The sequence below is a fragment of the Tympanuchus pallidicinctus genome, unplaced genomic scaffold, assembly GCF_026119805.1.
Source record: "Tympanuchus pallidicinctus isolate F22 unplaced genomic scaffold, pur_lepc_1.0 scaffold5, whole genome shotgun sequence".
Taxonomy (NCBI): Eukaryota; Metazoa; Chordata; class Aves; order Galliformes; family Phasianidae; genus Tympanuchus; species Tympanuchus pallidicinctus.
The window spans coordinates 13,712,237-13,739,024 of record NW_026294769.1 but is presented as its reverse complement, the minus strand read 5'-3'; the positions used below and the strand labels follow the sequence as shown (position 1 = coordinate 13,739,024).

Below are 26,788 nucleotides of genomic sequence, written 5' to 3'. Positions count from 1 at the left end.
AGCATGCTCCTGTGTAGGCAGCCATGCAAAAGTTGACTTCTTACAAAAGCTTAGTGATTTATCTGTGGTCTATCTCCCAATTTTATTTACTCATCTCAGCAGCATCCACTATATACAACAAAGATATTCACTCTGAAGAGAGCATACAGCAAAGGGCAGGAACCTGGGGATCAGATCTTGTTTGGAAAGTGTTATTTGCAGAGGTGCAGAAAGTCTGCATCATCTGGATAGTTGGTCTCAAGTGACGTTGTGGTAACACTCAGCTGTTGCTGCTTGCATAGCCAAGGTTCCACCTAGCTAAGAAGGTAACTAACTGGCAAATTGCTAGCAGTGGATGGAATCAGCTGTGAGGAGACAAAGCCAGAGCAAAGGGAGCCTGTCCTCTAGAGAGCTGCAAACAGCCCAGAAAAATACCTGACAACTGCATCTCAGTGGGAGCAGAACAGGGCACTAAATGGGGCCCGGTAAAGATGTGTTTTAAGTTCAAGGAAAGCAAAAAAAAAAATAAAGAGCTCCTTTGCAAGTGTTGGTTTTTGATGTCAGGAAGCATGAGACCAATTAAGATCTCTTCCCCTGCTAATATCAGAGATGGCAATTAATAACGTAAAAAGGTGGACATAAAGGAAATGAGCCTGTTCCTACAGTGGTGAGCCTGACACTGTATACCCTTGGTGCTATTGTAATTCCAGCAGAAGTGAATTTAGAACAAACAGGTGTATTTCTATAAAGTGTAAAAATGAAATTTATCGAGATGGTTGTTTCATGTGGAGGTGATATGGAATATCTCTCAGAGGTGAGAAACAGGATCTGAATGAACTACTTCTAAATGCATGCCAAGAACCTCTCAGTATTGTTGTACTTTTTAATTAGATGAAAATAAATGAATTGAAAAGATGAAAGGAACTTGTAACATCGCACTTCAAAGGACAGTTCCACTCTTAGGAGTATTAAAAAAAATAGAAAGGAAAGGAAAGAAAGGAAAAGCAGCTTATTCAAGAAATGCGCTTTTTCTTCCTATGAATTTGCCTTCACTTTTACCTGCCTCAGAAACTAAGGCATGACTTTTGCTCATCTGACCTAAATTGAGTCATTGCCCTGGTGTAAGGAAGAGTGGAGCCTGACTGACAGCAGTGTTCCCTCTGCACTCTGGGCTTTGTATTGACTCAGCAATACTCTCAGATGAGCTGAATTATTTTTGACCTTGTAGAGGAATTTTTATCAAAGTTTCAAAGCTCTGGGCTGTACTCTGGCCAGAGAAATTGATGTGCACTGTTTCTGTGTCTGGATTTACTTTGGGTAAATGGAGAGAGAAAAAAAAAACCAGCCCTGAATGTCTCATCTGCCTGCTGGGCAAGTCAGCCTTCCCAGAAAGCAGAAGCCGGTACTCCTACCTAAAAGCTGTGCTGTGTATACTGTCCATATACAGAATAACATGTTATTTAAGATATTTCACAATCTTAGCAATAGCCAATTAGTCTTGAACCCTTTTAGACCCTTTACTTAAGCCACTGCTGTCCATCTTTGGGGTTGTATTTCTGTCTTGCACCAAATTTTGCCTCTCTCTTTAAACAGGAATACTTTCATTTGTCTTCGTACACTTTATTTCTAATCCTATCTGTCCAGGGCATGATGTGTTAGAATATTTATACGCAAAAGTGACCTGGGTAAGAGAGAATGAGTTCAAACTGTCCAGGAAAATCACTTTCTTTCACTGATTCTGTTGCCCTGAAGTTTAGAAAACTACGTTTGTATACAGAAGCCTAACAGAGAATTGTCATGACAAGCACTCAACAGTATTCAAATAAAGACTAGCCTTCTCCAGTCCTGAGGAAATCATGACAGTGGGACCTGTAAGCAGTTTTCTCTCATGGCTCAAAGGAAGAATCCACACACTTAGAAGCACAGGTCTTGTGTGTCCTGCAAAGGAAGAGCAGCTCATCAACTTCATAACTCCTCAATAAGATTTAGACAGACTGCTCTGTGTCTGTGTTATGCCGTGAGCTGTTTAAGGAGTTTGCCAAATAGCAGGTTGATGTGAAATGCTATCAGGTTTTCACAAACACAATTAGCTAAGCAATTGAGCTCATCCCAGCTGTGATTAAGTGGGATTAATTATAATAAGAACTAGCTGAGAGAGGTAAGCTTGATGTTTCCTGGGCTGCTGCTCCGCACTATTATCCTATGTAAGTATCCTTTATACATTGTCAGCTGCAGAGACTTCATTACTTTGGGAAATGGCTGCTGGACCAGCATTAAAATGAGCTTCATCCTAAACTGATTGTTCTAACATTGGAACTGCCATTGAGTGTGAAAACAATTAGTTTGAAGCATCAATTACATCAGAAAGAAAAGCAGCCATTCAAATCAATGTTTTGCAATGTAAAGGAACATGTTTATCTTTGGTCCTAAATAGAGTTGAATATTCTGGGAAAGAGCTCTCTGTATCCCAAGAGAGGAATAGCTTCATAGCATCATGGTTTGCTTTGGTAATGATTAAATTTCTAAAGTTTTTAGGACTTCACTTACTGAATACCAGAATTGGCCCTGCATGTGGCAGGGGGGTTGGAGATTCATGATCCTTGAGGTCCCTTCCAACCCTGGCCATTCTGTGATTCTGTGATAATTTGTGTAAACTTCTCAAGGGGATAAAGCAAAATGATCAATTAAATAGCTGGAAGTATGGAGGGGATGACAGCATTACATGAAGTTGTGCATAGGATGTTCAGTATATCTGGATATTATACACGAGAATCAAGTGTAATGGCAATTGTGTAAATACACAGATTGTAGAAATGACAGAATACTAGTGCTTTCTTTGTCAGAAAAGCCAGTAATGTAGAAATCAAGTAGGCATCCAAATACAGGAATGGAACATTGCAAAATATTGTATCTGTATCTGAACTCTGAAAGAAGACTTGCCCATATCTTTGAGGAAGTATTTTTGGCATTTTATTTTAGCCCTCAGCATGATTTAGATGCAGGGTTACTGGAGTGAGTCTAGAGGAGGGCCATGAAGACAATCAAAGTGCTGAAGTATCTCTTCTGTGAGGAAAGATTGAAGGAGTTGGGGTGGTTTAGCTTGGAGAAGGCTCTGGGAGACCTCATTACATCCTTCTAGTACTTGAGGGGAGTTTATGAAAAGCAGAAGGGGGAATGACATTTTAGATGATCTAATAGTGATAGAACAAGGAGAAATAGCTGTAAACTGAAAGAGGTGAGATTTAGTTCAGATGTTAGGAAAAAAATTTTTATGCAGAGAGCAGTGAGGTGCTGGAGAAGCTGTGGATGCCCCCATCCCTAAAGATATCCAGGGTCAGGTTGGATTGGGCCCTGAGCAGCCTGAGCTGGTGGGTGGCAACTGTGCCCATAGCAGGGGGTTGGAGGTTAATGATCTTTAAGGTCCCTTCCAACCTAAACCATTCTATGATTTGGTAATTATTTTTATTTTATGGCTTCTGGTTCTTGTAATGGAGCTTCTAGCCGTCACTTTTTTTCCATCTACTACCATAATGATTGCACTGTTCTGGAGCATAATGTTTGATGAAAAAAACATGATTGTGCTTGCTTTATTTTTTCTGAACAGAAGGAAATTCCTAATCTCCGGACAACTTTAGTGAAAATCTTTAAGATTATAAAACATTATCATGGTTCATGCATCTTCTGTTGCTTAGTGATGCATGAACTACGGTTGTCTCCTGGGTTAGCAATCACATATGATTTGGGGGCCTTTGAAGATCTCTGCTGACATCTTTGTAGCCTTTTCAAGTACTTTTCTGATGACTGTTGCAGAGGGTTATGCCCTTCTTGATGGGCTCAGTGGCAGTGTCTCTACTCTGGTCTTCAAATCCCAGTGCTTTAATTGCTTAACTAGTCATTGCCAATATTTGATCAGGGCCGATCACCTTCCTCTTAAGTAGTCTTTCTATCATCTCTGCTTAGCAACTGTGTGGGACCAGAGTAGTATTTCCCTCTGAACATGAAATTTTGTTACTGTTTTTCTGTATTTAATTTTGAAACATCTCCTAGCATCTGCCTTCTTCTCTATTCTCTCATCATTCTTTTCTAGCTTTCTGGAAGTATTGCTTCCCTCTGATACTGATCCACACCTTGTAACTGAAAACCACTGAGGTTAAGGAACATAATATTTTGCTATTCAGTATTATTAGACAAGATCCAGAAATTTCTAAGAAGGATTCTTTGGCCTGTGTTGTTTTGGAAAGTGTGAGCACAAATGATTCCTTTTGGACTATTCTTCCTTGCACCACTTCCCTCTTATCGTTTCATTTGTAATTATTTGTCATAACTGAACATGCGACCTGAGAATTATAGAGAATTCATAGAACTGAATCCAGTCACCAGCTAGCCCTGCACAGTAGTCAGGTATTGCACTTATATAGAACTTCATCAAATATTTTTAGAAGCTTTGTATGTTCTTCAGCTCACTGTCCTGTCTAAATTGTCTTGTTTCCATTAGTAGATAAGTATGAAAAATGTCTGTTGAAGTGAGAGCTATTATGCTATTCTGTTAAGATTTATTTTATTAAAGAAAATGTATTTGAAGTCTTGATGTTTTGCATCTCTGAGCCTTTTCACAATACGTATATAATTATGGCACCAAAAGCTTTCTATCTATATTAAGGAAAGTGATACATCCAAGAAAAAAATAGTCTTTTTTTCTTATGTATCATGTGTACATGTAAAATATTTTTTTACCCCAAAGTTCCTCTAATGTACTTGGTGATACTCAGCTGTGTTCAGTTTGGACATCATCAGCTCTTTCAAGGAACACCATGATCCTGGGAAGACTTTGTCCTCAAGGTGAAAGTTTTGCTTTAAACCTGAACCATGAGACATGGAGCTGTTGCTGGTGGGTTCATTTCCAGGCTTAACTGTTACAGCCGTGGAGGTTGCTACCTTTTAGATAAGTGCAGTGATCTCAGTTTCAGTCTTACACAGTAGCGAGTTCTGTATATTTAACCTTCAGTTGTCAGCATTATTCTGCTTGTGAAACAAGCTGAATGGTCACTCCTTAAAACTCTTGGTAGGCTGTGGACATATTTTGATGCCTGGTATGACTTCCCTTCTGCCCATTCAAAAGTCTCTTGGGCTCTCTTTCATGAACATAACCCCTACCTGCGAGCTGCATCTTGCTAGTTGCTGGAATGGCTGCAGAAGTTCATCACATCAAGCATTGTCCCTGTTTCATGCTTACCCTGTTGGTTGTGTATGCATGTCCTGCCCCATCCTTTTATAGTGCTTCTGCTACAGGTCCGTTATTTTTCCTTTCCAGTAGCACTGCATGGATGGAAATTTGTTACTAATCTTCCTCCAGATAAGGAAAGTCTCTTCTTGTCTTTCAATTCAACTACTAAATGTAATCACCTGGAGTAGAGCAAATACAAAATGTCCACCTGTTGCTTCACCTATTCCCATCAATTTCTAAGAGTAAAAGGAGACAACTTAGAACCTTATGATATTGGGGCATAAAATGTAAACATTACTTATTACTTTAAAAATCCAAAATATTCAAGTAGCCAGTATAGGAGAAAATAGAGCTGTTATGTACAAGCAGTTGCTCAAATGAGCTTCTAGTTTTAATAATACATTTTGACTGAACAAGACTGGCACTTAAAGATGAGTCCCTGAGGGAGGAGTTCCCATTCTACAAGTTAGATTCATTGGATACAAAATAGTAACTCTCAAAATAGATATGAAGTTTGTATGATACCTGCATGATTTGTTTACTGTGCTGCTTTGTTCCATTTTTCAGGTTTGAAGATGGCACAGTCTCTTTTCTTGATATCATTGCTTTGAAACATGGATTTGATGTTCTGGAAAAACTCACAGGTCAGTTAACATTACTTTAATAATGAAGTCTGAATTACAGATTTTTATTTGGGAACCAAATATGATTGTATTTTCCTGTGGCTGTAGCTTGATTTTCCTTTCTAGATTTATAATCCACATTCATAAATATGAAAATTGGAGTCTTCAGGATAACTGCTTTATTTGGGTGTTGTGTATTTGATCTTTCTAAACTTCTTTGGAAAAAATAAAGTATCCAGACTATTCTCCCCAAACACACTTGCAGGACTTGATTATATCAAGTTCTTGCTGTCTGCCTGACACTTAGAAAGATGCAATAGGATGTAGCTGAGCTACATTCTATTCAGGCTTGAGGCTGTAAGAGTTGCTGCTGCACATGAGGACCGTGCAACTTGACCTCATACAGCAAAGCAATTTAGTAATAGAGATTTACAGAGAAATCAAGAAATAGTTTAGAGAACACCCTTTGTGATAGGAAATGCACTTCCACTAAGTGGATATTTCTTTTCATACAGCAAACTTTTCAAACCTTGTTTTTTCACAGCAGTTATTTTGTCTGTACTTTGTCACACTGTACTGGAAAACAGCATTATGTGTTCCAGTGCTGTTATTGTTTGGTTCTCTGGTTTTTTGTTTGTTTGCTTTTTCTTATTTTGTTCTTAATGTGATATAACCTAGCACTGTAGATCTTAGAGAAATTCCCATTTCCCCATGGAAAAGCACATGATTGTGGAATTGTAGTACACTTCCTGTTTCTTGAAGTGAGGGATGAAAGGAGAAGAAACACCAGTCACAACTCGCAGCAAGGGAAGTTCTGACTAGGTATGAATAAGTTTGGTTTTTTCAGTATGAGCGTAATCAAATCCTGGAACAAGTGACGAGAGAAGGTTGTCAAATGTCCATACTTTGAGATGTTCAGAATTGACTTGGTCCTGAACAGTCTGATGTAGCTTTACAGTTACCTCTGCAGTGAACTGGAGGTTGAAATAGATGACCTTAAGAGGTCAAACATGAAGTATTCTATCCTTCTCTAAGTACTGAGGGCTACTGCTTCCCTTCAGGCTAAGGATATTGTAATACAGATAGGTGTACTGAGCTGTGCAAAGTGGGGGACAGACCTTTCCAGTTACCACTTAGACACTTCCAGTTACTGCATGTTCACACAGCAGTCAGCCTGTGGCTACGTGTACAGAGATAACTACAGCTCACATCCTGCCATCTTCATCTCTTCTGTGCTTTGTGAGTTTGACGTTCCCTGGTCACAGGAACTTTGGGAAGCCTGTGCAAACCTGCTAAATGTCTGTTTGCAGTAGTCTTCTCCAGGAAGATAACTTATATGGCATGTTTGCTGCATGATTTCATTTCCCTAGGGCAAGTGCAAGTAGACTGGGATGAGGGGCTACTGCAGGCTTTCTAGCTTGCTAGGTAGTCTTCTAATTTTAACCCCTTTTCTTCAGCTCTGACTGTTTGAGCACCTTTGAACCCTCAACAGTTTGAGCTATAACCTTGCACTGGATCATTGTCTTCACGACATTCTGTGTGCCATGTTGACTCCAGGATGCCCTGCTGTGCTTGAGCCTGGCACTGAGGCTTGCTTCCACTTTAAAAGTGTGCAAGGTTAACAAAATATGTTTCATACTCGAGTATATGCACAGTTTATGTGTATGAATTCTATGAATAATGTTTGAAACTCCCTTCTCCAATGCATTTTTTTAGTTTCCTATAATAAGGCATAAAGCTCATCATGATTTAAGAGACCTGAGTCTGGAAAGACACTGACCATGTACTTTTAATGCTGCTTGCGTTTGAGGCAGTTTCTTGTTTTGATTTGTCTGAAGATTTCTAGTTTCTTCCTCATAGAACAAGATTTTTGTGAAGAATGGTTTCTTAGATACTTGTCCATGCGGAAATCAATAGCAGAGTTTTCATGGACTTGAACAGGAGTTTGACTGATCTCCAGCCAGTACAGTTGTTCTGCTTTGTTGTGTCTTGTGTGAAGACCAGCTATCTAAAGTGAACCTGTACTGTGCATACCTTCTTGCAAAACAAAATGCTGTGGAAGAATATACAATCTTAAGCAAACGTTCCTTTTTAAAGGAGGCTAACTGCTTTGGTTTAACTTGGAGTATTGGCTGGCACCTCTTCCATTGCTCATCCCTCTAAGTACCCACCTTTTGGTATCCATTCCAGCTAAACTACTTGAAAATCTTAATACTAGGCAGAAGGGAATACTTGATTTGGTCCTGAATAAAGTGGGGTAGCAGGATAGAAGAGTAGAATACATGCATGAAAGAACAGCCTGTTGAGACCTTCTAGTTTTTACTATTTCTTTTAATTTGCTTTCTCACCATTAGCAGTGATGAAAAATTTAAGGTAGCTCAAGTGACTTTTAATGAGCTAAGTCAAAGGGGTTTTCCACAAAACTTTTGTGAGAGTGGGTGATTTGGCTTTAATTTTGGGTTTAATGCATTTGTTTATGCTATTTTTGTGTGTTCATTTTAAGATTTTTCTGAAGTCTGGCTTGAGTAATAACTTTCTGTCTCCAGTATCTGAAGCACATCAGGTTTTATTTTCTCTAAAGCTCATCAATACCTAGGTTTAACTAGTTCAAATAGCAAAACAGACGTATTTATACTATGTTGAAGGGAATATGGTGAATTGTTGTGTTTGTTCATTAATAAAAAACGCACTCTACTATATCAACACCATATTCTTTACTAGTCTGAATAAAATCATTAAAAAGCTTTTTATGGCACTTTCAGAATAGCTATGGACTGCTATCTTCTGAATGCTAGACCATTTCTGGGGATATTGTAAAAAGTTTAGTAAGTTTGATAAAGCAGTGATCTATAACAACATCTATATTAACTTGGCATGGATTTTTTGTGATTTGTTCAGAATATTTTAATTAGTGTATTATGTATTATGTTAACTTCTGTTTTGTTTTTTTTTTTTCTGATGTTTATTGTACAGCTTGGATTTTTACTAAAAAGCTAGGTTTCTCAAAGATGAAATTTTCTGTGTCAAAACTATGGAGGTTATTTCAAATCTTCAGACCAATAACACTTTCATAAATAAATAAATAATTTGAAATATTTCCATTTTCCTTTACGAAATTATTTTTTCCCTGGTGCTTAAGCAGAAAGGTCAAGGGAGATGAGAGAAAAAAAAAAAAAAAGAAGAACACAGGGTAAAGAAGAAGACACCTACATTCAGGATAAAATTGAGAAACTAGGTAATGTTTGTGGCACATATTTGAATTGAAGAACTTCAGCACAAGTGCTATAGCCTTAGGTATTTTGCTGGTCTCTAGTCTCATTTTCAAGTGCTACATTGAAAAGCAGAAGTGCCAGCAGTACCTCTTAACAACTGCTAGAAACCATTGCTTTCCAGATAAGTAGGAACATTCAGCATCTCCATTCACACTGAAACTGAAGTGATTATGCTTACATGTATGTGTGTATGTAAGCATATACATTTGCATACAATGTATTTTTTAATTAGAATTTAGTCATACTGAAGTTGAACAAGCACCATGCAAAGATGGTAGCATGAAGTTGTATGGCTATGGTCCCTTTTGTTTTTTTTCCATCATTAAATGCATTTTGTCAGCCCGTTTGTCAAAGGTGTTAGAGCTTCCTTGGCCTGGGGCCTGCAGAGTAGGTGCAGATGGGTGCAGTGAATCTATCTCTGCTTGACACAACCAGTGCAACTAGGGATGTAGTCCTTTTGGCACTGACTGGACATCATTGAGAACATCGACGATTTGCAAGTTGCTTGATTTCTGTGGAAGGTACACTTCTCCTTTTGAACAAAGATGATTGACATTTGCATGTATACAACAAAGCCATCGCATGCTGCAGGAACATTTCATAATCAAAAATTACTGCAGATTTGTTTTAATCCACTTTATGCATATTTCTGCCACCTCAGCTATCGGAGCTTTCAGTGTCAAAATGTGCTGTTAGAAGGGAATCACTTCTGAGTTAGGCTTTCCTGTGGCTCCTGGATTACTTGCTTTGCATTCACTCAGTACCAAAAAGTGATTCTCATTCTGGGTTGTAAATAGCCTGGAGCAGAAACAAGGAAGATGAAGAAAATGCTTTTGTTACTAATTGTTCCCTTCTGTGTAATAAAGGCATTGCTGAAGTCTTCTTGGGATGTTAGGTGACTGCATTGGACCAGTATTTATTGAAGATAGAGAAGAAGATCACTAATGGAAGGTTTCATCATTAGACTGTGCTGAGATAGAAATCTGTTTCTGAGTCTGATATCATCCCATCTAAGTCCTTGACCTGTTTCAACTTCCATTTAACAGCAAGGCATATGTCATGCTAAAGTTATATTGTGATGAGTCTGACTAAAGTGACTTCCGGAATCTTGTGTCTTCAGAATTTTCAACTTGACCTTAGCTGCTTAATGACACCCTTTCATTAGTAAATATTTATCAGTTTTACAAATGAAACAAATGATACACATTTGGAATTATTTTACGAGTGGTACTTCAGTTATGATGTCTATTCAGGAAACGTTATTTCTTTTCACAAGAAAATATATGCATTGGAAGAAATCATAAAATGCAGATGGTTTCTTAAGGATGATAAATTAAATGCCTTTTTAAAAGTCATTGGATGCTTGATTAGTTGTTGGAAATAGAAGGTTGTTCTAGCTTTCATAAAGACAATTATATTACATGCAGCGAAAAAGAAATACAGTGCAGGATGCTACATGGTGAGGCTAATTTTGATTTTTAATTTAGCCTTTGGAAGTTGGGACTTCTGAGTTGTCTTCTGTTGTATTTTAGTTTTTACCTTCCTTTGGTATTTCAAGGACTGGTTGACGCTGGTAGTGGGATGCTGAGCAGCCTGCTGTTGTTGATACTGAATGGATTCTCAATGTCTCATTTTTAAATACTTATGGCCACACAAATTAACCAGTTTGGGGCCAGAAATGATTTTTCTTCAGTTGTCAAATTGGCAAGGATCACTGCACTTTCTTCTGTACTGGCCTATGTGGAAATGGAAGCTCACAATATACAAAATTGTTCTTTTTGGGGGCAAACCTTCCTTGATGTGAGGGAACGAATCACTGATGAAATTTTTGCTTTCTCTATGCCAACCATTTGCCACAAGATGAAATATAATGGAAAAGAAACCTAGGCAATTTGAACAAGTTCTCTCACTTCACTGTTCACATTTAACACTTTCGGTAACTGCAACTGAAAGATGGACAGGATTTTTTGCTTCTATTCTTATGAGGAAAACATGTTTGACGAGTTGACAGTGAGGAGAAGATACTCCATTCTCCCCTTGAACATGAAAGCATGGGTATACTGAAGAGATAGAATTTTAAATTCTGGCTTCAGAGGGAAAACAGTCTTATGGATGTAAGCACAGAAAAAGAGTTAAAGCCAGAAGATGTTCTGATTCCTAGATAATTACACTGAATTTATTAAAAATTTCTCCTCTCCTTTATTGGATAGTGAGTTGACTGTTTCTGTTTTCTAATTTCTATCCCCAAATGAACTTGGTTTAGGGAACAAACTAGAAAAAAAAAACTTGCTGCTAGCATGTCATGTCAACCCAGTTTTCTTAGTTTTCTTTTGTGAGCTGTCTAATTCAAGCTAGACATCATTTGTACCTGAAGGCAGAGCAGAACATTCAGAGCTTGATATCAAAAGCTCTGAAAAAGTGAGTTAACAGATGAAATCCTGCCAAGGCTGATTTTGCAGAGTTTAATTTTTATATAAGATTTATCTCTAGAAATAAAAACAGTTTTATATTTTGTTTTTAATGCACATTTGCTAATGTTGACATGGACTCCATTCACAAACTGCCTAGTTTGTACAGGGGCCTAGAAAAAGACCAGAAATATCAGTCTTTCCTCAGATCTGTCGAGGGTAACACAGGAAGAGGTAGCAAAGGACAGAAGTGTCTTGGGTGCCTTAGTATGTACATTGCACATCTTCAGGTACTAACGGCTACAAGATGAAACTTGAGTTATTTTTGCTTTGAAGAGCTCCATGTGCTTCCTCATAAAAAAGGATTCACCAATTTCATTTTTCTCACCAAGAAAGCTTTAACCTCATACTACTGGCACCAGAAGAATGCCTTTCCTCCTCTGTCCATGTGTATGTTTGTAGTTCAATCCCTAGATGAAGAAGAAATTTATGCATGTATATTGGGTGTCTTATTGGTTGTGCTTCCATAATGTAGCTGAGAATTTATGTCTGGGGTTGCTGGAACCACTCTGGTGTAGAACCGTTTTAAGAGATCTTTGCTTTTTGGTATGCTTTATACACCTTAATTTAATGTGGGTGGGTTTTTTTTTTTTTTTTTTTTTTTTTTTTTTAAAATCAATGCAACATACTGGAGGAAGAGATAGAAAGAACAGTCTTGTCATGAGCAGCTTGTCATGTGGCAGCCGCTCAACATCTTTGTATCCTCAGTTGTATTGTGTTGTGGGTTGCTGTGCTGTCTTCACTGAAGGTAGCAGACATGTCACTGTCTAGCAAAGGACCAGTGAATTTTGAAGAACTCTGCTGTGGTTCCAGAGGAGTGCGCTCCTCCAGTGATTGTTCCTAAATACAGGCAGTAAAACAGGAGCACTGTCCTTGTACATTCTTATCTACTTTCTTTGTTGTTTTTTTTGTCTCCCCATCCCTGTTTGTGAACATAAAGTGGAGGTCCTCAAGCTGTGGTAGCTGTAAATCAAAGTTGCTGATAAGAGAATTTGTTCATGTGTTGGTTCAGTTCTTTAAGATAATGGTTGGTGATCTAGAAAGAATGATAAAATTCTGTGCCTCTTCCTATCACTGAAATCAGGGAGGGATAAAGTAGCATGCAACTGGGAAAGCAAATGTTCAGAAACAACATTCAATAAATTGCAATTATTGGTCTATTTCTCTATCTACTTTAGTTCAAAATAAACCATTGCTCCTAACCGAAGAATTTTAGTTTGGCTTGGGTATTTCTGTGGGCTTTTTGGGGTTAGTTTTTTGGTGGTGGTATGTTGTGGGTTCTTTTGGTTTTTTTCTTACTGTAGTAGAGCTAATTTCTAAAAAAATTGTGTATTTTTTCATCACTCTGTATGTGAATTCTATTTATTCTTGACTTAATCTTTGGAAATTCAATCCTATTCAGGTTCTCCTTTAAGCAAGTTTTTACTGTTCTGAACATCAGCTCTTCAGTCCACCTTCTTTCAATTCTATGTACCCTAATGAACGCAGGATAGTACTATATTAGTAATATCTAAGTATATAACTTAGTATCTTAATATCTTAGTAATAACTAAGGTGATTTATCAGCCTCACATCAGATGGCAACTGTGAAACTAAATTCTGACCTATTGATGAATCAGAACCTCTATTGAATTGTTACCTGCAATTTCATTTTCAAATTTGTGAGAAAAGATTGACTTTCATTGTGAGGACTTAATTTCTGTGGACACTCTTATAAGTGCTTCCACTGAGATCAGTGGGGCCATGAAAAGAATCCTAATATAATGGCCAGGATGACTTGTGTCACTTGAGCTCCTTTTCTCATTCAGATATAAAATTTACTTGACCTTTGGTAAATCAAATACTACTCTTTAGGGGAGAATGGAGCTTGGAAACTGTTCACAGACACACAGCATAGCTGAGGCTGTCAGGGCCCTCTGGGTCCATCTGGTCCTTCCTGTGCTCTAGCAGGAACAAGCAGAGCAGGGTGCTCAGGCCCATCCCAGGCAGCTTTTGAAAATCTCTAAGAGACTCCACAGCCTATGCCAGCACTCCTGTTATCTACACAGTATAAGAAGTGTCTCTAGACCTGGAGTTATACTCTGAGTGGGATTTATCTTACGTCTTGTCAGCATGTGTCTGAGCTGACCATCTAGGTTCCAAATGCAATCCAATGCAATGAAAGAGGCAGCACTTCTCCAGCTTGATATTTCGGATATTTAGGATGAAATGAACTACATCCAGCAATGCCAATTCTTCTCATTGCATATTAAGGGGGTTTAGAAGATTAGCTTAGAATGGCCTAGGAATTTTTCTTACTTTTACATGTATCTTCTGCTAATCCATGCGGGGCTTGAAAACTGAATAATCAGATTAGCTGATGTGGAAATAGTGTTTTGTCACTGGGGCTGGGGGGGAAGGAGGAATGAGGAAGGGGAGTGTAGGTGTTCTCTTTTCCACCTTTCCTTAATGAAGGTGAACTGGGAATATGCTAAAGAAATCCTGAGGAGTGTGAAGGCTCAATTTTTGTGAAACTCTCATCTGTCTACTACTCTGAGTGATTTCTGATTTGCAACATACATTTCATGCTTTAAATCCAAGTTTATTCAGGTAGATGTTGCTTTCTCTGAGAGGGAAAGGTTTGTATTCTGACAGCAGACAAATTGTTTTGCAAAAGCAAAAAAAAAATCTATCTCCAGGGTAAGAATGTCCCTGTTATGGAAAAACAGTCAAAAATCTATCCTATATAAACAGTATTTATGTACAGCTGACTGTCTGTGTTCGTTTTCATTTCCATCTTACTGCTTAAGGCAGGTTAGAAGGAAAGCTTGATTGGCTCTTTTGCATAATAAAAAAAAGCTGTTGTTGGTGCTGCTGTTAATTTATTAGGAAAGACATGCTCAACAGAGCACATATTTGATAATGATTGTAGATGGAATTAAAACAAAGAATCAGTATTACAAAATGAGCAAATAAGTTAGTCTTGTGCAACTGTCTGAAAATACAGTCAAGCACATGATGTTTATGGAAGGCAAATTTGAAATAATGGATGGATCTCGTCTTTTTTCATAGCATGGGTACAGAATCTGTTCCCAGTTCTGCTCAAGGTAGCATTGTAAAATCTGTCACTTTAAACAAATAAGGTGGGAGAAATTACTATAGCTTATGTCAAGAGAGAATGGATGTAAAACTCTGTCTACTCTTCAGTCTTAGTATTAACAACAGTCAAGCAGACAAGCAATGAAACTCTGATCTGCTTGTTCCTAGACTGACCCAGCACTACTGACACATGGCTAAAGAAAATCTTGGATAAATGCTTACTGTCTTAAATATTTTTCTCCCTAGGAGATCATTTTCTTTCTTGGACATAGTTAGGAAATGATGGAATTCTCCGTTTCACTACAAAGTTTTCATTACCATTGCTCATTGATGGAGAACTTATAATGACTGTGGGACCACATTTTTCAAAGAAATTGTGAAGGTTTTTCAGTTACACTTGGACACAAACCTTCCAAAGACTTTTTGCTGCCTAAACAGACTGGGGGGGTCAGGGTCCTGTTTGTTCTGGAATGCCCTTTTAAAATAGGGGGAAAAAAAAAAATAGATCTTGCACAGTGCTCAAGTAGTGCCTCTGTACAGTACTAGCTTAAAAAAAAAAAAAAAAGCTGAAACAGAAATGGAAAATAAAATTAGACTTAAATTAATTCCATTAAATCTTCAACAATGTGATATATTGCTAATTAATTTTTGCCATATCCTGATATGCTAACAAGGAAATATAATGTTACCTTGTGGTTGCTAATTTTCTTGACTGATACAAGAGCAGTTTTCTTACTAGCATACACCTAGAAAATGAATCTTGACAGGACAATGAAATACATTTAATTATATGAAGAGGCAGAGCTCTGTGATGAGAGAAGGGACCAGCATTCTGGCATTCACAGAGGAAGGTCTGGCTGGCACCAGTGCGTGCATTTTGGCCATCCCTCTGCGTATGTCCAAGTCCCGTTCCAATGTGTGCTGGCTGCCATGGCAAAGGATTACCTTATTTCACTTATTACATTTTTAATTTCCTAGCTATCTGGATCCAGCTGCTTCAGCTCTTCATGCAACATGGAGATTTTATGCTAAATCCAAAGGGGCTAAATTAAAGCAAAAGGAAATTTGCATATTGTGTAAAACTCCACTTGTTCAGCAGATCCAGATTATATGGTGCTAATCACAAACACTAGATAGAGAAAATCCTCTTGAAGTCACCCTGGGGTTAAGTCAACTGCTTTACACTCTTTGACACATACCCATGAAATATGTAATCAAGTCTGTTTGACGTCCTCTCCTAATTACGTGTGTGTATTTTAAGCAGATGCTTTTCCAGCTGATCTGTGCCTTTTCAGATCTTTTCTTCATTATTAATCAGAAAATCATGCTGTATGTTAGCAAGGGCCAATTATGGGAAACTAATATTAGTTTCTTTGCTTAAAAGCTGTACTATTCCAAGTAAGACCACATAACATGTAGATGTACAGAAAATTAAGAATCTCTAGATGTTATCCATCAGTGGCATAATTAATTCTATCATGCACTGTGCTATTTCAGACGAAAGTTAAATTTTATTCTTCTATGTACTACTTTTTCTTCCATTTGAGGAAAAATATTAAGGAAATTCTCTGTTGGTATCATGAATGGGATGTTTGTTTTCATAAAAGGTAGGATTTAAATTATGAAAATACTTTTCCCCCAAGACTCAAGACATTCTTAACTTCTGTCAAGAATATTAATAACATAAGCTTAGCGTTTCATGAATTCTTTGTAGTCGGTGAGATAATATCAGGAGGCAAATTTAATATTTAATCAACTTGAGTGTCACTGACTTCTAAGTAAAACCTATTTTTATTGTGACTGTGTCAGAACGTTCTTCAGAATTGCTAGTGACCTAGTTGGTCTTACCTCTTTCCTCAGTTTAAAGGCACAAACAGTCACATGTTTGCTGAAGTTTATAGCTGAGTTCCCTTCAGTGCTCCCTTCAGTGTGTTTAGTGGAGACATCTACTGGCCAAATTTTAACTAGCTTCCTCTTCCTCGGGTCTTCCAAAGCCCTTTCTTACATCTCTAGAAGGAGACTTTGTGGTATACGAATGAATATCTAGCAAATTTTGGACATTAAATCTATTCTTCTAATAAGAATGATGATTAATTATTGGATCAACGGATAGAAAATTAATAAAGCAGATGTTTTCCTATTGTCACACTAGGGTTACTTCTGGTAGTAGTACTTCATTACTTACAGGTTATCGTACATAGGTTGCTCCAAAAATAATGCCTCCTATTTATTTCCGTGGAAAGTACAATAGATACAAAGAGCACAATAACACTATTTGATAAAGCAGATTTTGTCAAATAGTGTTACTGTGCTCTTTGTATCTTTTGTAGTTGCCATTTGTCATTTAGTTTTATTTTATGTATTTGTAATGGTCATTTAAGGTCTATGCCTGCACATCAGCCAAACCATATTTTTAAGATCCACACGTCTACTCACCTGTGTCACATCCCCTGCTCACCCATTTCATCTACATTCTTACCCTATTTCCAAGAAAAGAAGCCTCCACAAAGTTTCTCCGCTTGTGTACTTGTTTAATCTCAAATGTTGCATTCCTGTGACAACTGGAAAAAAAAATATGTATTTTTAATTTTTCCCCCTCTTCTCCATTCCATTCTTTTTTTCTTGTTATTGTTTTTTCTTCAAGGAACTTGTAAGTATTTTGTTAAAGCATCTCACCAGCTGCACTCAGCTATACCTATTGTAATATAAAGCTGTGATGTGTGTTAGTTGAAATTACTTGTTGCTTTTGGTCTTTCAGCTTGATTGCGTTGTCTCAAGTTGATACTAAAATTTCAGATTATTGTTTTGACAGGGAATTGATACTTCTCATCTTTTGTTCACCTCAATAATCAGAACTCCAAAACACAAAAATTTCTTCCTAGTTTCTTCTTTAAAGCATAAACTTCTAAATAATCTTGAACTTTGGCTACCTTTCTACTGAATGTTTCATAAGGTTTTATATAAAAAAGTATTTTTTTAAGTGTTAGGCTAATGTCAATGGTATTCACACAAGTATCAACAAAAAATGGTGCTGAGAAGAGAGTGCTTTTTATAAGATAGTATTTGAATAAAGGCTGCGTTAAGTTTTATAAACTGAGGAGACAGAAATCTAATAAAAACTTGGGTTATCCAGTTTATAAAACAAATTCAGTACTGTCTTGAAAAGTAAGGATTACATTAGCAGATTTCTAATTCCAATGAATTTTACCATTAATTACACAAATTGCAAGGATTCAAAGAGATGAAATACCCAACACAGGTTTTCTCAGCTTAACTGCATATGTCGGTCACAGGACAGTCATTTTATGCAGTAGAGTGATCTTGGCATTAAGTCTGCCCTGTTACACGTACCTGTCTCACTAAGCAAATTAGACTGAGTTACAGTCACAAGAGCTGGGCTAAACCTCTTGATAGTAGAAAGATTTTAGCATAACCACAATGGAGAAATCCTTAAAGAATAAAAATCTATTCTTGAATTGTCCAATACCACAGTTCCGTGTTTCAGGCATAGTACTGTAGGTCAGTGCTCAGTAAAGTAAAAAGCCCTATTTCTGACTTGGCAACATTCTGCATCCCTTTTCTAAGGGCCAAAATCATACGTGTCCTACATTTTGGGCTGCGTTAAGTTAAGAAGAGCTGTCTTGGGTTTCATACAAAATATGTGTATGTGTAACAAAATGTCCTTTTTCTATATAGATATTTAATGTAAACTTAAGAAAAAAAAAAAAAGAGCAACAACATAAAACTAGCAGGGTATTTGACCCTTTTTTTTAAAACTAATGCATTAACATCTGCTTTGATGGAAATGGTTGCAGTTTTTAGTTTGCTAGGTTCTTATCAGAGATTTTTGGTCTAATTATACTCTTCCCGCGCTTCGTTCTCGGAAATAGTTGTTCTAGATACATACTGCCAAAAAGAGATGAGATGCAAATGGCATGATTGTGAAGCAAAGGATATTTTTTTCTGGCAAGAGAGGTCACTTGCCAAGTGACATAAGTGCTTGTAATGTGCAGTACACATTGGTTTCAATTCAAGTGTGTGTGTGGGGGGGTGTGAGAAGAGGGCTTGTCACTGCACTGTGCCCTTCCCTCCACAGCATTCCATTGCCAGCTACACAGTCTGTGCTTGAGCTGTGGACAGTCAACTAATGGAAAATATTGCTAAAATCACATCATAATGATAATGTTTACGATCTTGTGGGGCTGCATTACCAACTGCCTAGGGCTGCACACAGCCCTGCACGAGGCAGCAAATGTTTGTGATCCTGTGGGGAGTCATCACCTGGTATGAACTGTCAGAGTTTGTCAGTAGTAGGATAGTTATGGCAATTGACACTGTCCAACTCCAAAACTTTGGCCAAGATCTTGTGGATGCTTTGAAAAACTGCCGTTTATGGGTGGATTTTAGATGCATCTTCAAAGTACTGACCTCTAGCAGCACAGCTAGTTTCACTCCTTGGAGATTGGTAGGAGTTCGTATCATAAAAGAACTTGGTCGCAGAAATTAAAGGGCAAGGCTGGGAGCCAGAATGACTGGACTGTTTTTGTAAACAAATTTTCATATATTTTGGCAACACTCTATAGTGGTATGATTTTCTTTCCATTCTATGTAAATATATATTGGAGCAAATTGATCTAAAAGAGTGAGTTGATGACAGGATAAGTTGAATGTTCTCAGATACACATTATTTGAGCCTGTCTTGGAACAGAGGTCAATATTGGTGTTTGCTATGAAAACTTTCTTTTTTTTCATATAGTTCTGTAAACACAATGATAGCAAATTTTCCTTCTTGGGAGATGAGATTTTAAGCAATGAAACCCAGCTCTCAAGTAGTAGTTTGGAAACAACTGTGAATAACTAGTGTTTTTAAAATGTACCAAAAATCATGTAATGTAAGTAATTATAGGGGCATTTTGCTCACCATCACGATGCACTGTATCTGAAAGACTTTCTCCATGTCACAGGCAAATGGCAACCGAAAGCAACAGACCATTTCCTTTTCAGAATGCTTCCAGGTGTCTATTTTTAAGACCTTGAGTTTATTTTTCCCTTTTTTCTCATTACATTAGTATCAGTTTTATCTTGTTTTTGAAAACTAGAATAATCTTTGCTCATGGTGGTGTGCTCTCAGATATTTTTTCAACCTGATTTCATTTAGAACAAGTATCATTTGATTTTTACTGTTGTAATTTCTTTGTTCTCTACTGTCTTTATTGATTTGGTTTGATGATTTCTTATTGTTGTTGAGATAAATAAAGTGAACTTTTAGAGAGACAGTAAAATTGGTTGAGTTTTGCTTAACCTGTAGTTCACAAGATGTGCTAATTCATTTTGTCTGATCAAGTGAAGAGATTCCTGTTTCCAGCCATCTACTCCGAATCTTGGCTAGAGTTGATACCTAGAAGGTGAGTAGTCAGTGTGCCTACTTCTGTGTTCAGAACACAGAAGCACATTCTACTCACCTAAGTTACTCCTAACCCTGACTCCATAAATAACAGTCATTAAGTGCTCAGGCTGGGCTGAATGCTCTAATTCTAATCCTTACTTCTAGAGTTATAGTTGGCAGTGAAAGAGTTTGCCACTTCTTTCTTATTGCCTACAGTGGCAGTGTGCTGTGTAGTCTGACAAAGCTGCTAAGCAGAGTCTTGAATTTCATATCAATATAATTTACAAAACATAGGTGAAGCCCAAAGGTATTTGAGGTATAAAGTCTTCATAATTTTACATGAAGCTGGGAATAGAAGCTGCATAGGCTTTTATAGTAATATGTAAAATACTCAAATGGCACCGTAAAAATCAGCTGTTTCTAATGTATTCTTGATCATCTCACCATGCAAGATCTGTTGAATTGGAGGATATCAGAGATGGGTAGCAGGAGTGTTCAGAAGCGTAAAAGAGTGCTCACAGGAACAGACTGAGGAAACTGATGGCATATTTTAGGGACCTGTTTCAATTTGAAACCCTGCAGAAACCTAATGCAGAATGTGTTTTCCCACTCACTTTGTTTTAGAGTGTTTGCCATGTATGAAGTGTTCCTGTTCATGCAGTCCATTGCCATTCTTAGAACAAATCACCACAGGGGGAATTAAACCAACGTATAAGAAAAGGGGGAGAAAATGGAAAGGAAACTCTGAGGACAGTAGTTTCTATGCCACTTGATTCAGTAAGAACAAAATGATTAAAAGGATTAGGGGGCTGTAAGCTGCTATCCTAGTACCTCATTTGCCATGCATGCGATAGATCAATGAGGAGACTCTGAGTTAGCCAACGTGCAGTGATCTGGACAGTCAAACTGTTGGGTGCATCCAATTATTGACAAAAACAATGAAGTTCAATCTCCAGATTATCTTTTTCTCGATGAGTTTAATTCACGAGGATGTTTGGATTGTGCTTGTGTAATTGTGAAAAACTTAATGCAAAGATAATTATTATCCACTTAAATGGGTTGGCATGTTTCTATTAATCATACTAAACATACATTGCTAAATTATTAAGCCTCTTGTTTATTTTCAGCACTAATACACACAACATGACTAGTGGACGTTACAGTGATGAGAAATCTAAAAGGAATTTTTACCCCATTCAAGAGGTATCAGCTAAGAAAATTGCATAGCTCCATGCATCCATCACATACTGGTCCTGCAAAAGGCCGTCCAACTTTGCTGTTAATTGAGCAAGTATTTTCAGTAAGTTAAGGAAGATCTAACTCAGCTTTATGAGTCTACTTATATGAGACACTACTGGGGCATGATGTCTGGCTGCCTATGCCACATGCTGTCCTGTGACAAAGCTGAGTCTGATGTATTGGGCCACTGCTGGGGAAGGTGGCCATGGTGTTGGGAGATTCAGCAGCCCTTCAGTGGAGCTCTTGTGTTTGCACAAGGCCGTCTGTTCCTCTGGGTTTCCATTTCCACCATCGCTTTGTGCTCATATTTTCCCAAGTGCAGAAAGCAAGGCAGTCCTTCTAGTTATTTGTTGGAAATGCAATCAGTGGGAGCTTGGAGCTAGTTTAACAGAACAAAGGAGATCCTCAAGTACTGCTAAAAGATCAGAGGGCAGGAAATACACTGGGTGTTCAGATTAGAAAACTGAGGTTGAGGAGGGTAAGAGTATAGGAGGCATTTTTTGTTCAGTCAGTTTTGTTATTTTCTCAGCAAATTCCAAAGAGAAACCAGTTGTGATTTGATGCTCACGAAATCCAACAACAATGGGGAACACAATTAACAGATCACCGGATTTGTGAGGTAAACTAAAAGGTGAACTTAACCCTTGGGTTTTAGTAGCCCAAGGTTATTTGTCTGTCATCTTTTCTTGTGCTTGTGGTGTTTGATGATAACTCTACAGAATGAAATAAAGCGTGGTAAGTTTTCTGCCAATATGGGAACTGCTGGAGGAACTCTCTGGGAGAGAACAGTGTAAGAACATTTAAACAAAAGGCAAGAGGAAAAAAGGGCAAATAACTCCAGTAGGGAATTCAGGCGTATTTAGTATGAAGTATTGTAGGTAGAGCAGCTGCTGGACAGAATGAATTTCAAGATAGATCTGAATAATGCCCGGAAGTGAATTCTGTTGCTATTTCTCTGTGGTAGTATTTACAACATGAAGTCAGATCATCAACTGATGCAAAGTGGTTTATGGTCTGGCAGTATTAATGCAATTAGGATGGCTGAGCACTGTTAGGAATCTGTCCATTAAAATATACGCTCATCCCATAAAAACAAGACTGAATTCCCACTGTTGCATTAAGCTTGTCTAAGCACCATATATCATCCAAATGGCCAGCAGTGACTAAGCAGTGTCGTGTTTTAATGAATATTCAAGCACAGATACATCATTTTATTTCTGTTGGCTTTTTAATTTTCTAATGCTCTTTCATGGTCTATGCTTTTGGAAGAGGGAGGGAGACGGTTGCTCTTAGAGGAAGAAAGGCATGTTGCCATTTCATTTCTCAGTACTGAGGTTCATAATGCGATTACCAAAATGTGAATAACAATCAAATAATGTAGAGGCTTATTCCCTATGGATAGCAAAAATAAATTTCAGTCAAATGTTTCCGGCAGAAATCTCAAATTTGTCATGCAAAGTACTTTTCTGCATTCAAACATAATGTATTTATATGAGTCAGAAACATCAAACATTAGGATAAATAGCCAGATTATAAATACAGTCTGCTTATGAAGTGATTGGAATAGAAGTGCAATTAATGAAACTGGCAGAATAGCTATGAAGCAGTGCTAATGCCTTGAGATTTACAGAAAACATACGTATCTGCCTTAAAGCATGGGATGAAGAAGATGCACAGGGACAGCTTTCTGTTTTTCCCTTTAAAAATCACTGACTACCTTTTTCTTGCTTGTGGCATATATTTGTGTCAGAAGAGAATCAGGAGCAATTTTTAGACTTTTCCAAGACTCATATTAAAAAGGAATCTGAAGTCTAGGAAGCCAAGGGGAAAGAAATGAGAAGATCAGAATTATCAGTTACTTTTCTTCAACCCCAAAGACGGTGTAAGACAGTATAATTCAAGAACAAAAATACAAAACACAAAAACAATAAAAAAAACAGTAGGGAAGGATGGCAAATGCCTATATCTGGCAAAAGTGCTGCTATGAACTCCTTGTCCCCACTCTCCCAACTGACCCACTCTCTCTACTGACCTGCCAGAATTGTACTGTGAGGTGCTGCTGGTCTTACTTGCACCCAGAAAGGCTACTTGATGTCATCATCCATATGGGGAATGGATATAATTTGAGATACCTGGGTTGAATCTGTGTTTGTGCATGAACTGCAAGTTCTAGTAACTGTTTGGGTCCAGTGTAGGTCTGGTGCTGAAGGATGGAATAATGAATGGGAGTAAGAATCAGCTGTAAGGTATATGAACCCTCTGCATTGGTTTTTATGCATGCAGTTCTTTACTGGGAAGATATTGTGAAGATCTGCATCAGCAGTCTGTCACAAGTGGATTGTTCTGTGGATTTTGTCAGTTTTCTCTGTGCATCAGCAAGGGGTGATGGAATGAAACTTGTATTTTGCAAGGACCTTGCAGGACTTGTCCCAGCAGTGGCTGCTGAGTGGAATGCCAGGCTCAACTTGCAGCAAGTGATAAAAGTCACTTAGCATCATTTTTGAGCAGTGAAAAGAGCTGAGATTTAACTCCTTTCCAGGACTGCAGAAACTACCTTTATGAAAATTTGTTGTGGCTCTAATTAATGCTGATATTTTTAGTCATTTTCACTTTTGACATCAATGTGATTTGAAATCTTTAGTATTATGTTGTTGGTCAATTATGTTGAGGGATGGTGTTCCAAAGTAATGTGACAGTTTTATCCAGTGTTCACCTTATTATCAAGTCTGCTCAGTGTCAAGATGTTGCACTGCTTTGTACATAGTAGTAGTTATTTTAGCAAATGTATAACTAAGTAACCTCAGTTACTCAGTTACTTAGTATAACTAAGAAACCTCAGATTGGTTTTGGTGAATAGTTGCAGGTGAATCCCAAGTCTGGATGACCTGTGCTCAGTACTGAGTTTAGAACATATAAAATTAAAGAACAGAGGTAATAATGGTATTGGGATATCTGTATAATGGTTTTGAAGCCACACAGTACTTACTACAACTTACAGCCTTGGAGCTAGCATAGTTTATGTCCAGCAGTTCATGAATTAGAGATATTTATGAGAAGAAAAAATAGATATGTTACTCTGTCTACTATAGAGGAAGATTTCTCTGAAAATGAAGAAACTTTTCTAGTCTCAGATTTTTGTTTACTTGGCTTTAAATGAGCTACAAGAGTTTTCCTGAAGAAAAGCCTTTCTTTTTTTTTTTTTTTTAATCCTTTAAATCAGTAATCTTGATTGAACACTTTCAACTTTCAATCATTAAATGTAATTAGTGAGGTGTAGTTTTTTAATAACTTCAGAAATTTACAGGAATCAGAACAAACCACCATGTTGAATTTTTGAGTCTTGAGTTTATCTCTAAGAATGTAGCTATGAATGGGAAAGCAATTTATTAGGCCAGTGAGTACAACCTCTTCAGTGACCCCAGACCTCAGCAATTACTTCCTTAAAGCTTATTTATAAATTATTGAGAAAATGCATGGGTTATGGGCATGAGTTGTGTGAGGGGTTCATTTTAACTTTACAGGGATTTCATTGCTTTATATTTGCAATTCAAATTAGAGTGACTTTTTAATATGTTAGAATTTCATACATAACAGGAATTCTGATTCCTCATAAGCTCCATAGAAACTGTTTTCTCTTAAAAGAGGCTGATTTTTATAATACAATGATGAGAGTTCTAATCAAGTCTGGCTGCTCACAAGTTATTAAAGCTGTTAGTCACTGTGACCGTCTGAAAGAACAATGGATATATCATTAAAAACTGAACAAGCAGTATGAATAAGTAGGCCTTTTTTATTTTTTTCTTTGCACCAATTGAATGAGTCTGTAACATCTTTTCTAGACCCACACAGGGAATAAACATGTTGCTCAGTTTGATGAAAAAAGAGCCTTCCAGTTCAGGGCAGATGGCTTTTTGGCAAGCCCTCTACACATTTCTAGTCTTTCTAATAGTGTAGGTTACAGATGGGTTTGTTTTTTTTAATATATCTCCATGTATGGAAACTCCACGATTTCCCTGAGCAACCTGTTCCAGTGTTCAGCCACTCTCATAGCAGTGAAGGTTTTTCTGATAGAGTTTCCTGTGTTTCAGTTTCAGCTCATTTTCCCTTGTGCTTCCAAAGTGGTCACTTAGGAGAACAGTCTGACTCTTCTTCTTTATGCCATCCCATCAGGTGTATCAACACACTGGGAAGATCTCCTGAGCCATCACTTCTGTGAGCTAAATAATCCTAGCTCTTAGAGCCTCTCCTTATATTAGAAATACTTTGGTCCCTTAATCATCTTTGTGACCCTTTCCTAGATTTATTCCAGTAAGTCCATGTATCTTGAACTGAGGAGCCCAAAACAAAAGAAAAGAATCACCTCCATTGTTGCAATGTACCCCTAGATACTACTGATTGCTTTTGCCTTGAGAGTGCATTACTGGCTCATTGTTGTGTCCATTTGGGTCACCTGATCCTTTTCTACAAAGGTGTTTTCCAGTCAGTCAGACACTGTGGTCAGTCCTACCCAGATGCAGGACTGGACATTTCTATTTGTTGATCTTCATGAGGTTCCTCTGTTCACTTCTTCAGTTTGTGAATGTTCCTCTGCATGGCAGCAAACCCATATGTTGTATCATCTGCAAACTTGTTGAGTGCATATGCTGTTCTGTTGTTTGGGTTATTAATGAAGTTGTTTACACAAGACAGTAATTTCTGGGGTATGCCACAGATGACTGGCTTCCAAGCCATTATGTTGTGATCACAGTCCCCTAAGCCTGTTTTCAGTCCACTTCACTGCCCACTTATCAGCCTATACTTCATCAGCTTGTTTGTGATGATGTCATGGTAGACAGAGTTGAAAACCTTCCTAAAGTTAAGGTAAAGAGTTTCCCCTGCTGTCCTCCTATTCATCAAATCAGTCATCTTGCTGAACTAAGCTACAGGTTGGTTAAGCATGATTACTGCTTTGTGAATCCCTGCTGACTCCTCCAGATCACTTTCTTGTCCTTCCTGTCTCTAGAAATGGTTTCCAGAATCAACTGCTGTATCAACTTCCCAGAGACTCAGGCAAGGCCAATCAGCCTGTAACTCCCTGAATCATTCTTGCCCTTCTGGAGGGTAGCAATGATATTTGCGTTCTTGCAATCCTCAGGAACCTCTCCTAGTCACCATGATCATTTAAAAATTATCAAAAGTGGCCTTGCAGAGTAGATCTTTTTCATTATTTTCTACCTATCGGAAACTTTCTTCATTCCTAGTCCTAAGTCAAGTTCTATGATTTGGAGAATTTCTGAAAAGCTGGACAAGGTCATTGGCACATGGTTAAAAATGGCCATTCAAGTGTGTATGCCATATGTCAGAATTATCTGGATTAATTTATATGATTGCAAAAATTCTCACTTACTTCCTTGAGCACAGAATGAGAAATTTGGTTATTCCTTATTTTATTAAGTTAGCGTGCCATTTTGGGGGAGAATCTGTTTGTGTTGCACGTATGTGAATGGCAGCAAGGGAAGAAAATGGTGTCTGTAAGCTTT

General features: G+C 37.7%; 1 protein-coding gene across 1 annotated transcript in view; it reads left to right on the top strand.

The window, feature by feature from the left end:
* MOCOS (molybdenum cofactor sulfurase) overlaps nt 1-26,788 on the top strand; it is a 205,191-nt gene that overhangs the window by 103,715 nt on the left and 74,688 nt on the right. The window contains exon 5 of the mRNA XM_052704240.1: nt 5,771-5,847. Coding sequence (XP_052560200.1) covers nt 5,771-5,847 — 77 coding nt within the window. The remainder of the gene's footprint in view (nt 1-5,770; nt 5,848-26,788) is intronic.